This window comes from Myripristis murdjan, chromosome 12 (assembly GCF_902150065.1).
Source record: "Myripristis murdjan chromosome 12, fMyrMur1.1, whole genome shotgun sequence".
In the NCBI taxonomy this organism is placed as follows: domain Eukaryota; kingdom Metazoa; phylum Chordata; class Actinopteri; order Holocentriformes; family Holocentridae; genus Myripristis; species Myripristis murdjan.
The window spans coordinates 9232541-9250725 of record NC_043991.1 but is presented as its reverse complement, the minus strand read 5'-3'; the positions used below and the strand labels follow the sequence as shown (position 1 = coordinate 9250725).

Here is an 18185-nt window from a genome sequence, read left to right as displayed (position 1 = left end):
CCGTGTGACCTTCGTTCTAGCGAACTAGCAAAACAAACTGTCATTACTGCAGTGGAATATCTCAAAATCCATTTGATAGATCACCATCAAATTTGTTGAAAACAGTCACGTTGCCTAGAGGATGAACTCAGTCCATTTTACTGACCCGATGACCTTCCCTCTAGCGCCACCAAGAGGTCACACTGTTAATACTGCAAACTAATATTCCCAACCTTTTTTCATTGACATGAAATTTGGTGACCACATTCTTGTTGGCTGGACAACTAAACCTGGCAATTTTGGTCACTCCATGACCTTCCCTCTAGCGCCACCAGCAGGCCCAGTGTGGCATCTGCATTACCAATAATGCACTTGTTATTTGATAACTGACAATTTAACTGGACGTTAATGAAGGAATGGGTTGGTTAATGGAATAAATTACAATCCATGGTGTTTTGAAAAAATAGGAAAACAGGTCATTTTATTACAATACAAAAAACAAGATTCTCTTAAAGTCCCCATGATATGACCTCGCATGACTTCTACTTCCTGTAAAACAGAGGATTGTAAATAGTGACACCATCCTGCACTAGTGGGTATGAATCAACTAATAAAACCCTCACAAATCTTTAAACATCTCTCATCCACCTGTCCCTTCAAAAACAATTGTGTTTCCATCCCAAAATGATATCCTATTGGCCTGGGGCTTGGTTTGTCCCATTGGTTTACACTTGTGAATGATCCTTCCCTGCTCTCTGTCCCACCCAAACTTCCTGTCTCAATAGAAACTGCATAAAATCAACCAAGTACGAGTCACTTTCATGGGGTTTTTAATGACTTTGAATCACTCAGTTTCATTTTAAGTCAAAGCTAAAATATACTAAAAACACTAGTGTGGGCTAATGCTACACTGCAAAAGGCCAAGTACTCAGGGGACGCAAGAGCTCAGCACAGGTGTAGTCACATCTAAACAAAACATATCAAGGTGTCCAGATCATGATATACAGGGAAAAGGGTTTGCCAAGGGTTTGACTCGACTCCCAAAGAGGCACACACCTCCTCTGTAGGGTCTCTCCAGATCTAAATTCTGGAAGATGCTATTATTATTATTATTATTATTATCATTATTATTAGTAGTAGTATTAGTATTATTATTATTATCATTGTTAAGCTATTATTAAGCTCTGAGCCACTCCAGTCAGTTTAGAGACAAGTGGTTACATGAATCACGTTCAGCCCATCAACACATATGGCTTGGATAAAGCAAAACACTAACAATTCAACTATTCAGCAGCACTGGCAGGGGCCTACACAGAACAAATATCATTGACAGAAGTGCCATGCAAACACTGCAGTAATCTGATTATGAACTGGGACACTTCAGCCAAATGACACACCAGCCAGCGTTCACTCGGCCCACTATCTGAAACGGGTGCCAGCGGGCTACCACGAGCTACAGGAAGGAGAGTAAATTATTAGGAAATCAAACCCAAATTAAACATGCCAAGACAAATGTAATAATGTATTGAAAGCCACCTCTGATTAGAGAACATGGGTGCAGACAGTAAAAGGTTCAATGAGAGCTACCAAACAAGCTCTTGTGCTACAGACACTATAATTGAAAGATTAGTGGGAGGAGCTGTTGCCCAACCCCATATGGGATCTTACTGCACGCGTTCCTTGTTACACTAACTAGTACACTAACTTTAAGGCTCATAGTGCAATCTAAGGGGACACTAATATCTGCAGCTCTGTCAAACTATGCATATTGTATTGTGACTACCTGCAAAATGCAGGAAACTCATTTGCAATTCACCGAAAAAAAGAGAGAAAAGAGTGGCATTCTTGAGCAAACTGAGTGACTTCAAGGCCGCAAACGAAGGAAGCAGCAACTGCGGGAGCCATCGCCTAAGGAAAGAGAAGTGGCACAACCACACAACACGTGTAGGATTCCTAAACCTAAAGATGCTGTGTCTGTTTTGTGTCTCCCCTGGTTTATTTTAGGGATGATTTCTGTTAAGAGTGGGGCAGGAATTGAGTACTTGCTCAGAATATGTCATTGAAAATGTGTTAAATGTGCTTTTCTTACAATTTCTAAAAATATAATTGTCATAATCAGGCTTTTCTGAAAAGAAAAAAAGGTCAACATTCAAGATTGTGTGTTTTTGTGTTTACAACATTAAATATGTTTTCACATCATATTTATGAACTGACTGTTTTGACAGTGTTTTAGATTACTATTGTGTTTATAAGTCACAGAATCCAGCCAAATAATTTGAGTCACCCCTGCAAACTTTTTTTTTTTTTTTTTTTTTTTGCCAAAGAGATGGTCCATCTATTCAAGTAACATCAGTTTGTGTTGAAATAAAAGTTGCTGTTTTTTTTCCCGCAACAAATGTCTATACGGTTGCATAGTGAATGTTTGGTAGACCAAAGTTACTGAACTGATTCAAATTATTATTCATATTACTGACTGATTCAAATTATTTTACAGTTATGTTATAGAGTAGATAGTGTTCTTTTGTGTTTATTGAATGCCCAAAGGAAAGCAATATTCTAAATATGACCTCTTATCATTTACTTCTCCTGAGTTTAATTCATCTCCAAAAAACTTTCAGAGATAGGGTGATAATTCAAAGATGCTCCACTCAACACTTAAGGACATAATTTTTGCAATTAGCTGTTAAACTTTTATTTCTAAGTGACCTCTACTTTTGCTTTATGTTTTAGCTCATAATTTTTACCTTTAGAGGTTTTTAGGGGTATGTTTGGGGATATTTTAGGGATATATGAATAGGACTGATCCCCTGTATTATCTTCCTTGATGTATTAATGGGTCTCCTCTCTTAGTTTCCCTGATTGGGGATCAATAAAAATAATTATAAAGTATTCAAAATCAGTGTGAGTTTCTGACTCTATTTTCCACCCCTCTGAAATCTCTGAGCTGCAAACTGCGGATTGTGTCTCTGGTTTATCAGCAATCTGTGAAAATGAGCTACAGTGTGATGTTTTTCATATTTGTCTTAATCACATATTATATTACAATTAATGCAGATATATATTCCGTTATCATGTGCATGTCTTTACTGCTCTTACATGGGGTTTACGAGAGGGATTTCAGACAAAAGTGATCCCAAATTAAACACTCAGATCTGCTACTTTCCCCAAGAGACACAGAGAGGCTGTTAAGTTAAATAACAGATCTGCATCAAAAATGTGTTGTTTAATGTCAAGCTAATATACTACATGAGCTTCACAAAGATGTTATATTGAGTATAAACCCAGTTCATTTTACTGACAGTTTAACCATTTTTATTCTGACATGCATCTTATTTATTTAAATTTGTAGTATATAGCAAAGGAAAAAGTGTACACTGGTTTAGCCGATATAAGAGTGAGATCTTTCAGAGCAGGTTCACCTGTGCTCACTCTGCAGCCTCCCAGCTCACATCGCGGTAAATTGGTGTTGTCGGAAATTGGCAGCCTCTCCTCCGGGGAGGAAGTCCCTCCTTTTTCTTACCTCGGCGTCACTTCCTCCACACGAAAAAAATGGCGGCGGCCAGTGCGTCTAGATCTACAGGCTCACAGGCACGAAATGCTGCGATCAAAATTGAACCGGAGGACTCTGGCGGAGCGCCGTCGGCGGGCGAAGGTCCGGTCCACATGAGAGAGCCGGTCTTGACGCTCATGGCCCCGGTGAGCGGCCTGCAGCCCCTCGTCTGGTCCCAGGATCACCGCCTGGCCGCCTGCACCACCAGTGCAATCTCACTGATGGAGCTTGTGTGCGACATCTACGGCAACCAGCAAGACCTCACTCTGCATCGGACATCGATTTCTGTGCCGACGGACGTGCTCCAGCTGCGGGTAAGTTTTCTGCCCGCTCCGGGACTCAAGCTGGAAGCGACCAGCTGCACATCCTCCGTCGCCCCAGCTCTGCCTCCACCATGCACAGAATAACAAACCCGTTTAGTTATTTAGACAACTTTCTACACCCTAACTTACTCGTTCAGCCACTCACTGGTCGTGCAATAATGACCACCCCTTAATTTGAATGAAATGATAAATGAAACAAACATATTGCAAACTTCCATACAGCGCACAGTGTATCCAGGTGTGCAAGTAGCATTATAATTAGCCTTAGCTTGCAGGAGCCCCTGGTCAGGTTCAGAGTAGTTGTGCACCATATGGACACAGTTTCAATAGCAATGCAATATATGATATGACTATGGGTTCACACTTATTTGATTTTTTTTTTTTTTTTTTTTTTTTTGAGGCATTTTCTAAAAAAAAACAAAACAAAACAAAAAAAAAAACCAGCATATTAATACCATATGGATGTAGAAAATGCAGTTACTTTACAAAGTGCTTTATTGATCAAAACAGACCAACCACTGTCTTAGGCTGCAATAATATAAAATTTAAAAAATAACAATAATTTCAAACATTTTTCTGCAAGATGTAATAACAGTGAAAACTGGGCATTCTTCAAGGAAAAAAAAGCACCGCAATAATAACTGGATGTACAAAAATACAGTTACTTCACAAAGTATGTTATTGATCAAAACAGATAAACTAAGTCAATGCAATTTGAAAAATGTTTTAAAATGTTTAACTTCAGCATTTTAATAACAAAATGACCTGCACTACATAACAAAATCAGATTCAGTCATTCAATACAAAAAAAAATCATCTTTTTATCAGTAACATAGAGTTTAACAAGCATTTAAAAATAAATTCAAGTCATCTGTGTCCCAATGTCACATTCTGCCTTTCTAGATGTAGCACAAGGATTAATTTATGTGCATGCGTAAATTACAAGTGCAGCACCCTGGTCTGAATATGATCACCTGCCTTTCCTCAACAGACAATGCTGACAGCAAACCGTAGGCGATGTTGGCGTCGTGGCCCTTTTTCCCAGCAGTCATGTTGACATTGAAATAGCAGGGTAAACACAGGAGTTACTGATGACGTTAATTAAGGTTCACTTCCATTTAGGTGTAATAGAGCTAGGGCCTTGGGGCTGTGCATGCTGCCTCGCTGGAATGGCTCTGTTACACCTAAATGGAACTGAACCTCAAAGGCCGACTATGCACACCGCTTTGTTTACTGATGTGAAGGATGAGGCTGAAGGAGGATAAAACCCCTCAGGTTCACGCCAAAACCAATCACAACCCACACAGATAATGGGACTCTATGATCCGTCTGTCTTCAATCTGATGTTTTGGTTTCACATGAACAGAAAAACCTTAAACAGCGGAGCAAAATGTTGTTAAATTTTGGATTATGATGGGGTGAAAGCTTTACCCTGAACTCCAAGTGACACTCTTTTGAGAACTGAGTGGCGTTTGTCATTCTTCACCACATCATGACACTGAAGCTGTGTAGTCTGCCTTCAATTATTCTCATCTGCAACTCCCGTGTTTACCTTATTGTTTCATGTCAATATGGCGGCTGTGAAAAAAGTGTATTGCATAGTTTAAATTACTTTCTCGGTAAATTTGGATGGCCCATGGTCCAAATCTGGCCCGTGAGTGCGTCTCATCCGGTCCTCAAGACGTTATAGAGTGAAATTGAAAAAATTAAACAAGCAAACATATCACTAAATAGCCTACATTTTATATTGAAATATTTGCATCCAGCTATTGTCAACTATGTGTAATACACAAATTTAGAGGTTTCTCTGATAAATTGATAAATTAATGATTAATTGATTGTGATAAATTAAGTAGAATTGGCTGGAAGTGAAGTTTCGCTATCAAAAAGCAAAAGGTTGACATGGAATGTAGAATTTTTCAAGAAAAATGGAAAGAGCAGTATATTCTTCTGGGAGGTAAATGTCAACTCTGTATGCTATCTGTTGCATTTCTCTCTTCTGCTTTATGTAATTCTACATTATGTGTTATTTTCACGAGCCAGCATGCAACTTCGCATTGATTGGTAGGATGCAAATTGATTGATTTAGAATAATACATGAGAAAGTAGCCTAAAATATCCACGTGTCGATGCGAGTCATATTGACTTTAGCAAAAAATAATCCACCCCACCTTGAGGTCTGACAGCCCTGATTTAGACTTAGACTGACAATATAGATTGCATGACTTTGTGATCTCTCTCTGTGAATTTGTGTTGTAGCTATTAATTACTATGATATGACTATAAATTTGCGCGAGAGCAGGAAATTCTGACAATGTACCACAATAGAATTTTCTGTTTTTATTTCCATATAAATTATTAAAAACACCTGAAAGCATTGCTGCAGATACTGGTTAGTTGTAAACTGTCCGAGCTAGCGGCCACCTGTTGGACAGTCAGACAGAAGACTGCTCTAGCTTTGTTTTGTATGTAGTTTTCATTGTTTCTCAGTTACTATCATTTCCTCTGTTTACATGTTTGACTAATACACACCACACCTTTTGGCCACACTCCCTCAGTGATACCCACACACCAATCCATCAACCAGTCAGACTTACTCAGGGTTTCAGCTGCCACACCAAAGGCAACCCTGCACAATTTATAGTTCCTTAACATGACCACCCCATTCTTAAAGTCATGTTCAGGAATTATAAATTGGGCACTATTTTAATTGGATTGGCAACTAAAATCCTGAATACTTCTCTGGTTTCTTGGTATTATTTTAGGTCTTTTATAATGCACACCCTTTGCAGTAGTGCTTTGGATCTACATTTTGTTTCAAGCACCTTTGTTCAAGCACCCTGTACCCTGTGTATGATGTTGTGTGTCCAAATCAGTTTAGTTGATCTTATAGGGGAGGCAACTCAATGCAACTCCAGCACTTGAGCTTGTGTAAGCATTGTTTGATTATTTGTAGTGTCCAATTGTGCACCATGGATGGCAGTATGCAGGTTTTCACTTCCATCACTGCAGCTTCTCAAATCATACAGGATTGAAGACAAGGAACTGACATGTGAAATGACCAGGTGTACTGTTTAGAATGAAACTCTGCATCTTCTCCACATGGTTGGATGTCACTGACTTATTGATGTGTGCATGTCTGAGGCGGAAAAAACGGAAGTGATTCTCCATCACAAATGAAATCAGCTGACCAAAACGTTAAGTCTTTTATCCAGGAAAATTGCCAGCGTGTCATTAAACAGGAAGTCTTTTAATCCATCTTTGTGGCATCTTTGTCACAACAAATTTGTAAAGCATTAATGATACTACCTTTAACACTGTGCTAAAAAGGTCATGTTATTAACATTGGTATTGACACAAGGATGTGGTGACAAAGCCCACACAGATGATGTGTTAAAAATGACTGTTTGGATCACTATTTGGGAGGATATAGGCCTAGATAACTCCCTTTTTTTTTTTTTTTTTTTTTTGGTCCTACCACTGATGAAGATACCAGTCCAAACGTCAGTCATGCCTTTGAAATAAACATGCAGACAGAGTGCTCCAGTGTCTTATTCCAGGTATTCTGTGTGAAGTGCCCAGGTAGTGAATTTTGTCTATTTATTGTCCTCTCCTGCTGAGTGCCAAATCCCTCTCTATGAAATGTGGATGAAGCACATTTGGTGTAATGTTCTTTAAGATATTTCTAATTTCAGCTGGTATCTCCTATGCTTAGTCTTTGTATAACTTGCATTATGACTTTATCCTTTGGCAAATTAATCAAAACTTTGTGGCTATCAGCTAAACTGTGTGCTGTTATGTAGTAGATTAGCAAAACAAAGAGTCATGTCAGTTCATCACAAAACACTTGCACCAGTGTGTTTCGTTTACAGATATTTTAACTTGAGACTGATATTTCAAAAAAGCTCTATGTTTATGCAAATCAGGCAACTCAAACTGTCATATGTAGCACATAACAGGCTTTTGTTGGTTGAGCTGTTAAAATATAAGCTTAAATGCACAATTTTAGCATTACAGTTTATAAATTCCAAAAAGTTTTCCAATATTTGTCAGCACTATTGACTTAAAGCAGCACTGCCAAAATGCCACTCTTTCTCAAACATTTCAACAGTCCAATACAAATACCAGTGCACATGTTGTTTTGATGGACTCGAATAACTTGAATCTTAAAAAAGAACTTTACCATTAACAATGTCTTCTTTTTGTCTGATAAGGTTGGACCAGAAGAAGAGCTGGAAGAAGCACGACACAAGTTTTCCTCACACCCAGACCCAACTATAAGTCAGGCTTTTATATCTGATAGAGTCATGAACCCACATATGGCAACACAAAAGGGAGTCAAATACACTAGCTGGTCCCCACTTGGCTGTGACGTAAGCGGACGATGTCTACTCGCATGCTTAACGCTTGACCATCGCCTTACAATCCACAATAGTATGAAGCGTCTTCAGTGGAGTGTGGTAGCTGATCTCACTAGACGATACAGTGAAAGGCTGGCGGAGCGAGGCTACGCCAAAAAAGATGGCAAGCCGCCGGAGGCAAACCTTCTGAATTTTGAGGAGCTGCAGCGGCGGTTCCGTATGCAGACACCTCTCCGAATGGAGTGGTCGAGTCTTTATACAGTCAAGCAGGTAGAGGCAGATAATACGTGCAGGGAAGAAGAGATCGTGTTTCTAGCTGTCCTTATGGAAAATGGAGACCTGGTTTTGTGGAGGTTTCGGCTGCCCTGTGTGGACGGGACACACATTGAGTTCTATGATCTCATTGAATCCGGTGTCACTCGACCCAGTGACTTGGCATGGTGGGAATATGAAGGCAGCGACAACCGGATGAGTGGCCTGATCGTGGGCAGCGAGGTGGGACCTGTCAGGATCATGCCAGTCAACCTAGCAGGTGTGAAAGGTTATTTCACCCTCAAACAACCTGTGATCCTGTGGCAGCAGGTGGACGAGATCCCTGTTGAGAACATAAAATGTGTCCCAATTTTCCATCCAATCCAGAAGTCCAACTGCAGCCTGGTGGTTGCCACACGTGGCTGCTATGTCTTCTGGTGCTTGTTGATGATCTCACCCGCAGGTCTGAACGTGCACAATTCACACATTGCCGGACTGCATTCTCTCCCTGTTGTCTCGTTGGCAGTAACTCGGCAAGGAGTGACAGTGTACACCTGTTCCATTGATGGATGGGTGAAGAAGCTGACACCCACCTTCACAGAGACCACCTTGATCTTCGCACAAGAGAACATGCTGCTGCCTGACACCTTCCCAGGACGAAGGATGCATGGTATAGCCGTGAGTCACAATGGAGCCTACATCGCTCTTGCTAGCACACAAGGTATAGTTAGTGGGCATCATCCTGTCAGCAGGAGCTACCAGGTTAACTTTGTGACCGCAAAAACACCTGAAACTGCAGCAACACAGATTCTGAAGTCACCCTCACAGAGCTTGTACAAGGCGGCAGATCTGCTGGACCTCGTGAGATGGAGAGTGCTGAAGGAGCAGCGCATCCCTCCATCCCTACGAGACCAGCTTGACAAAAAGATCCAGGAAGCTGACACACCCTACCTCTGGCGATTCAAACTCTTCTTGCTTCGCATACTGAAGGAATCCTTAAAGAAAGTGCCTGATGACCCTCTCTGGAAGCCCACATATGAGGATGCCAAGGTGGTAATTCGAGAAGAGGGTGCCGCAGAGGACCAGGCGGTGAAAGAGGAGGACGATGACGAACCCAGAAACGGGGTGGACGAGGAGGACCTGGCTGAGCTGATAAGGGCGGTGAGTGCTGAAATTGCTTCTGTGGAGGCTCGCCTGAGCAGGGAGCATATGAAGAAAGTTCTTGGGGAGGTCTACCTCAACATCTGGACCGCTGTGAACACCAGCATTCCCACTTGTGGACTGGTGGAGTACCTCTCCAAAGACACTAGCGACCGGGCTTCAGAGGTAAAACTCACTGCCGTAGCAGTCGTTCACTTGTCTCTTAAAAATATACTGCTAAACCACTTGTTGAGACTAGCACTCTTGAATGTAGTGTTTTGCACCTTTTCTGCTGTCATTATTCCATGTGGATTAAGACTCCATTCAGTTTTGTTGTATTTGCCCTTTAACAAAGCCTTACCCTCTTTCCCTGCCCCCTTTTCTGTATATCATCTGTCCCAGGTACTGATTGGCCACATCAAGAAGAAGATGAACAAGCAGACCTTTTCAGAGCATTGCAACCTGTGTGAGGAGGTGCTGCCCTTCACATCTGCCAAAGATGCAACCTGCAAAAATGGCCACATGTGGCTCAGGTAAAAACTGGTTTTATTAGACAAAATGCCCCTTAAAAACAAAGGCTCTGAGCTCCCTGGTTCAGACGCCGCAGCTACGCCTGGCAATCGGGACACGAATTGAATCCCAATACCAAATGCCTTCTTTGACGGTTTATTTATTTTCAGAGAAGTAATCAAGCCTCCCACCTTTTGATATTTACCCATACACCACTCCCATCTTCTCCTTATAAATATCCCCACCCCTCAACTATCTCTAGCCAGTCTCACTAGTTGAATGGAACGTGCTGCCCCTAGTGGGCACTGAGGGAAGGTCTGCGCCCGTCAATTGTACGCCACTGCTGTTTCTGTTCCACGGCTGTGTGCATGTCTCTGTACCTCCCAGCCAGCTTTCTGATGCCTCCCTCTCTCTCCTCCAGGTGTGTGTTGTCATTCCAGGCCTGCCAGTCGCTGGCGTTCAAACGTTGCCTCCTGCTGGATGGCGTCGCCGGAGTGCCAGAGCCTGGGGGTAAGCGCCACTTTCCATCTCTCTCCACCTCCATTTCACAGTCACACTCTCAATCAGCTATCTCCTCCTGTCACCTTCAGCTTCTGCGTTCATCCTTTCCTAAGCCTCTCAGATCGTCGCTTGACGTTTTGGATTGTGCTCGACGAGAGAGCAAATATTTAAAAATGTATAGGAAAATTATAGTGCCATTTTTTTCTAAACGCTACTTAACTGTTAAGCATAAGTATAAATACATCCGTCGGCCCTGTATAGCTGAATGGCTAGGGTATGACACTTAAATTGCCATGCTACTGTTCACCATTTTAGATGTGTCCACTAAACTTGCCAGCAATAAAAGGATAAAGATATTTTTTCAGTGCAGTGATCATTAGAGCACTGTCCATTTTTTTTAAATTGCCAGATTTCGAGGCTTTGCTAAGTCTGGCTGTCAAATGCATCACAAATGTTATCACTGTGCTCAACAGATTACAATCCAGTTTATATTAAAGACTTAACCTGACCTGGTATGTGCAACGATGGCATCCAGGCTTTGAGCACTTTAACTGAAGATCCGATTTTTTTTGTTGTCTTAAAATACTCTTATTCCTATTTGTGTTTGTGTCTTTATTTGTAAGAGTTATCATGTGGTATTTTGTCATGTGGTTTTTTTAAGTGTAATCCAAAACTGATTGTTGTTCCTCCGCTGTAGCTCCAGAATGGATAAAGAAGATCCTGACCGGGCCCTGTACTTTCTGTGACTCACCGATGATCTAGACGTAAGCTGAGGGACCTCAGGGAAACAGGGCTGGGTTTCCCCTGCAACCCTAACACTGTCTGCTGACACTGGGTCTATTTTTGCTAGATAGACATCGCCAGTGGTTTTGTAAAATATTTTTTTTCTTTCATGTTCTTAATTTTTTTCATCTGTTTTTATTGTATCTTGGAAATGCAAATAAAGGCATTGAATACATTTTCAAACTCTTCATTTCTGAGTATTGAGTTTGTTGGTGACAGGTGCATAGACCAGGTAGTCGACTAAACGCACAAAGAAACTCCCTTCCATTGACTTAATTGAACTAAATATTTTATAGAGGTAAAACATCTTGGACTGAAACTTTGTCTATTTGTTTTGTTTACCCATCTAAAATTAATTCCATAGACAGTGTTTGGGTATTTCTTTGCACAAGGGGAACAAAGTTTAAAATGTGGTTATAGGGGGAGGTTTTTATTATTTAGTAGGACTACAGGGCCCCATAAATAAGCTCGCTCATTTTCCTTATGTTGACTGTATTTCAAAACCTTTGGTGTAGTTTTTATTGCAAGTTAGTGGAAGTTACTCTGCCAGTCCTATTTTAGTCTTTTTTTTTTATTTTTAATGCAACAAATAATACACTCTGAATAATACATACACTGTGGAAAGAAAAAAACTCAACATACCTACTTTAATTGGCACTGTAAAACAATTTCTAAGCTCTGGGAGAAAAAGAACTGGTGCTCAGTCATTCTCTTAGATGAGGACTTCCGCTATTGTAAACGTAGAAGAGAAAGAGCGGGAGGCAGATGAGATGAGCATGAGGCAGGAAGAAAGCGAAAAGTGTGCTTAAAACCCGACGCAGTCCCTCCCGTGGGAGCCGATTGTAATGAGATTCACCAGTAATGAGGGACAGAACATGGCGCCAGATGTGATTCTAATTCTAATCAAGGGAGGGGGGTTAGAGAGCATATTGTTAAATACAATTAACCCTTTTTATTTTCGGGGAGAACAAGGGCTGCTGGGAGGGATACACACTCACCAAGTGTGTTCTCTATCCCTCCCTCGGCCCCCTTTCCCCTATCTGGGAGACATGGAGGTCAATGGCCAGTGATCAAAGAGGACGTTGGACCTGGGAGACTGGGCTAGTAGCAGCGCTGCTCTCTACCACGGACTCTCTCATCCCTTACATCCCCAGCACAGCCCGGCCCGGCAGAGGGGAATGCAAAGGAGAGGAGGGGAGAAGGGGGTCCACCCTCCCTCTGGTGTCACTGGAGATGATAGCCTGCCCCGGGGCTAGGCGAAGGCAGCCTGGCTCTCAACACTCAGGGTTTCATGAAAAGGACCTTTTTTTCTTTCTTACTGTCTTTTTTTTATTATTATAGTCACAGTTCTCTTCCCAATGTTTACACTTTTCTCAAGAGTCGGTGAAGATGCAGTCAGAATGAGGCGAAATTTACTCCTATTTTACTGAAAGTGAATCATTTATCACATTATCCTGTGCACAGCTGCTAGACACATTTTGGACACTGGGAAATTTTTTTTTACTCAAAATGACTTTAGTTTTATTATTTTGAATTATTAGAAATACAAGTCGTCGTGTTATGGAGTGTGGCATAGTGTTTTGTGAGGTTTCTGCACGGCTGCGAGATTTTTGAGCATGGGATTGCTGCTCAGTGCGTTGTTTGTCAAGGGGGAGTCGCGCCTCAGGTTATAATGTTCATGTCATTGATAGGTGGAGACCAGCACTGTTAAAGAGGTTAGCTGTGTTTGGTTGAACCTCCTCCCGCTTTAATATAATAATCTGTCAAAGAGCATCTCCACTCGTAATTACTGGCTTCCCCTCCCTTTCTTCCCCACTGTCTTGGTTCTCTCAAGACTTCAAACAGGGGATTTTTCTCTTTGCATACAATATTTATATCCTTTATGTCAGTGGCTGGATGACATAAAACATTCATAGCACCTTTTCACTTTAATTTCATATCATATTCCTTTTGTTTTGTTTATATATTTTGAAAATGATATGTCCCGTTGTATTCTCTCAAGAGTATCTATTCATTTTGTTGCTTCAAAATATTCCCATTTATGCCATAAAACATGGCAGCTGCTTCACTGCTTAAGACATTTGACTGCATTGCCTGGTGGGATCATGACATTGTTTTGAGACTCAGCATTTTTATGAGTCTCCTGTTGATTCTTTCCTTTTATATTTTGTCATATTTTTTGAGTGAAATTTATGAGCCGGTTGTTTCTCACCACAGTGGTACTCCCTGACCTCTTCCACCCCCTGTCACACATTGATCATACAAACCAGCTAGTGTGTACACCGAATGATTTAATAACGCTACCAATGGCTGCACAGACACGTACAGTCCAATTTATTTCTTAAGTTCTTTAACTGTTTCAACTTTGCTGGTGCACACTTAGATTTTGCAGATTGTTCAAATTTTACTTAAACTAATGCAAAAAAAAAAAAAAAAAAATGCAAATTTAAACTAGTGTTGATAAATATGGCATCAGCAACTGCCTCATAAACCTTAATGACCTCATAAATCTTTTTTTTTTCACCCCATCAGCAATGACATTTGTATACCAACCAGACAGGAAGCAGACAGCCCCTCAACTCTGAAATAAACATGGCTGTCTCCAAAGTTTGGGACCAAAAATACACCACAATAAACACTTTGGCAGAGTGACTATCTGAAGCTGCATCATTGTGCGGCGCTAACTCCCTCCATGCCCCCAGGAGACTGCTCTCTTCTGTTTCCAAAGTATTTTAAACTGAGGCGCATCCCCCTAACTTGTCAGCGCTAATGAAGTCAGTATGCAAGGTTGTCTTCGCCTCTTACAACGCTGATGTGGTGAACATGGTTGTCTAACTGGTTGACTCCGTGCTCTCCGGTCCCCGGGGAGCGGGGGCCACTGACCCGAGACCAGCCGAGGGGCTGTGTGAAGAAGAGGAGGAGGAGCGGGGGGGATATGTCCATCATTAGAGTCGCTACTTGTTCCTGGCCCTGCGAGCACTGAACTGGAACTAATACTGAACAGCACAATGGACATGGAGAGGGAGGGCCACTTTTTACTGCTACATTAATTAAGCTCATTCTCAACATGCTCCCTGTCTCCTCTTGTTCAGCCACAATTAAGTGGAGGGGTTGCACTGTGTATGCCTGGTTTAACTTTGTCTCCATTTATCAGAACATCCCTCACTTTAATAAGATTTGCATGATACAGGTTAGAGCATGATTGATGGCGAGTTGTTCCTTCATTGCTTCTGGTGTGGAAAAAAAAAGTTTTTTTTTTTTTTTTGCTTGTGTTGAAAAATGACAAGCGTACGTAAAAAAAAAAAAAAAAAAGAACATTTGAGGCTCTGCTGAGCTTGTTGCAGTGTGTCTTAAGCGAAACATACAGTACAAGACATTACACAGCGTATTTGTAAATGTGGCGGATGATGGATGTCTGACTCCATCAGCGCTGGCACCGTGAAGTGACAGCTTTCTGTAACAGTGACAAGTTAGGTTCCAGCAGAGACAGATTGCCTTCAGGTGGCTAGATTTTAAAATCTCACCAAGAATATGGAACGCTTAACTTTCCTTTTGAAGGCTGAAGGGCTCTCTGTGCCTTTTATATTCCAGATTTCAGCAGGAAGAGAAAGGGAAATGGCTCATTTGAGAGTTTGCTTTAATATCTGTCTTTCAGAGATCAGAGGGTGTCATATTCACATACCTCATATTTCATAGCACCTATCACAGACCATGTAAAATTCCCTTAAAAGTGCATTATGCAATATAATAGCAGGTTTCAGTGACATTTATCTGCCAAGGGAAGGAAGGCTGGTAATAGAAGTCACCTATTGCCTTTTACAAAAAGGATTTCATCACAAAGAGAATATTTCGTGAATTTTCTCTCTTTGTATTGCCATTGCCGGTGACAATTGAAATCAGAAATGAACTTTTAGCTTTTTTTATTTCACCATTTATAAATTTGTGTCTCGGCACATCCAACTCATTAAATCTTAAAACCCGCCTAAGCAAACACAATATTGGGAAGTTTTTCATAAAAAAGTAACTAGTAGGTACAGTGACTTGTGTGCTGCAGACATATTGTCTAAGCAGTTCATCTAAATAATCTTGCCGTGTTAAGTGAGTGAGCATGTGTGTATGCGTGTGTGTGTGTGTGTGTGTGTGTGTGTGTCTGTGAGAGAGAGAAATTATTTCAGGCCTTGGTTATGCAGAATTTGTAATGAGTATTTTTGTTTTTAAAAAAAGGAAATACCGGTAATAACTATGTGCAAAACCATTAGAATGAATATTTATGTCGCTTGTTATGAAATATTCATTAAGTTGGTATAAAAAAAGAACAAGGAATGAGACTGGGGAGAGCAATTGTGTGTGTGCATGTGCATGTGCGTGTGTGTGTGTGTGTGTGTGTGTTTGTGTGCACATGTGTGTGTGTGCTGTGTAAAGGGGGCGGCGGGCCCTCATCACCTATTGCACAGGCGTACTGACAAAACCCTTGGATTGAATATCTGACATCTCTTAACAAAAGCAGCAGCAGTAGCATCTTCTTCCCCTTGTTTTTTCAACTGTCCCTCCCTCTCTCCCTCCCTTCCTCTCTGCCTGAGGTGATACGAGTCCCTCTGTTCATTCGATCTCCACATCTCTCTCTATCTATCTCTTTCTCTCTCTCTCCCTCTCTCTCTCTCTCTCTCTCTCTCCCCACCTTTCATTCCCTCACTTCCCCTTCGTTCCATCTACCCAAATTAAGAAATTAATGAGGGATAGGTTCTTTACCAACTGCCCCTGCAATGTTTACCACTGATGAAATTATAATGTAGGCCCTGCTGTATTATTTATAAGCCAATTAGGGGAAGTGTTACTTGATTTGATGGGGAGCCGACACACAGAGTACATTTAACTAATGGAGACCAAGAGAGTAAAGGGAAGGAGGGAGGGAGGGAGGGAAAGAGAGAGAGAGGACAGCTGAGGCTGACTATTCCGTACGATGCTCTAGGATTACGTGGCTAATTGCCCTGCTTTATCTGTCTGTCACGGATAGCCATGCATATTTTAGCGTTCCCAAAGACTTTGATTGTTTGCACTCGTGTTGGGGCTGTAACAAGTAGAGCAGAGGCCAGAGTGGAGTGTAGTTAAAAACTGGCAGCAGGGGAGCAGGGAGGGGGCAATGGGCAATGGAGAGGGGGGGTGCAGCAGGAGGGTGGGGGGACATGCACAAAACTTAGACACTGTGACAGGTGGATAAGAAGTTTTTGAGCAAAGGGGGTGGTGGGGTGGAAAAATTAAATAGAAAAGAGCCTCAAACCATTCAGTGGAAGGATGCAATTAGATGGCAGCATAAGCAGTAATTAATTTCACTCATTTAATTGTAGCCTCGCATGGAGAGCTGACCTCCTCTGCACATTTTTTCAGCAAAAGTAAAACAATTTGGTGACTATTTACATATTTAGATGAGTTATTTACTTATTTCACAGCTTGGGTAGAAAAGATGTCAGGCAAAAAGAGAACATGGGACAAATTCCTTCCTAGAAAATGTCAGCGCAAACCAGCAACTGGATTCACAGAATATGATTTAGAGACAGTTTTTCTCCTGCAGCTAAATATAATATAACCTGGTTTACCACAGAGCTTGATAAAATAAGCTCCAGGCCTCAAAGTCACAAAATAATACCTGTTATCAATGCTAGAATGGGTTGTTCAAGCATATTTAGTGGCATAATTGATTTTTCTGTGTGTTTGTATGGGTTTAGCCAGTACCCCCTGGTGCAAACTGCACACAGAGCCTGGAGGAGCCGTCCTCGCGCCCCCAAGTACAGTTCTGAGGAGCAACTCTGACTGATGAGCTTTTTGAAAGTTGATCAGACACTTATGCAAAGGAGGGGAAACTGGAGCAAAGGCATCCTTAATTATCTGATGAGGGAAGCTTATCTGAACGGTTTCTTTTTCTCTCCTCTTTTATCCTGCCGGATCACATGGCAGATCTTTACATAACAAAAGAGCTACCTGGCTGGCCTGCTTCATTTAAACTACATCCTGATCCAGGCACACTCCGCGTGTGTGAGGCCAGGTATGCCTCTGGTCTCAGAAGGGCTGCATTATGATAAACAATAAGCCTCGGCTTCTCGAAAGTATGGTAACGCATTCCTGAGTTATTGTTTCTGAGATATTATGTGCACAGCCGATGATAAACAATGCAGGCTCTAGCATATTGGAACATTTATGGGTCCTCTGCCTGCAATGAGTCTGTAATTAATTCACGATTAAAAGTATTAGTACAGGCTTTGTGTGGTGATTTATTTAAAGGCTGGTACTAAGGCTGGCTCGGTTTCCTCCTTTAGGAAATGGGTAATAAGATCCGATGCCAGGCCTTCTTTACCATCCCATCCCTTCTCCACACACACACTCACACACCACACATGCACACCACCCCATATTAGTGTGTCTCCTCCATTAGACGCCCACACATAGGCACAGGAGCCCTGTCACCATCGCCGTCACAGTCACCATGTTAACTTATTCATCCCTGTTAAAGCCCATGTAACTGGATAGCTGTTAATTAATATAGCTGTCGGGTAAATGGTTGCCGCCGGACCATCGCCACCATCCATCAGTAACATAATCTCAGGCTTGTTTTCATGCCAGGCCTCAGGCTCAATTAAGATAATGCTATGCAAACGAGGTCTCTCGCCATTAGCCTCATCACTGAGGGGCCGTTAATGGCATAATTGGGGCACTCCAAAGGACAATTACCATGGCACCTCCTCCCACCTATGAGATCAGCGATCATCTCCAAGCATGGCTAAGGAGTCACGA

General features: G+C 41.7%; 1 protein-coding gene across 1 annotated transcript; it reads left to right on the top strand.

Moving 5' to 3' along the window:
• The first annotated feature begins 3464 nt into the window (after positions 1–3464).
• Positions 3465–11574, top strand: gtf3c4 (general transcription factor IIIC, polypeptide 4). Its single transcript, XM_030066098.1, has 5 exons — positions 3465–3843; positions 8067–9791; positions 10008–10138; positions 10537–10625; positions 11314–11574. The coding sequence occupies exons 1-5, from the start codon at positions 3529–3531 to the stop codon at positions 11376–11378; spliced, it is 2325 nt and encodes a 774-aa protein (XP_029921958.1). The 5' UTR covers positions 3465–3528; the 3' UTR covers positions 11379–11574.
• Positions 11575–18185: the final 6611 nt, after the last annotated feature.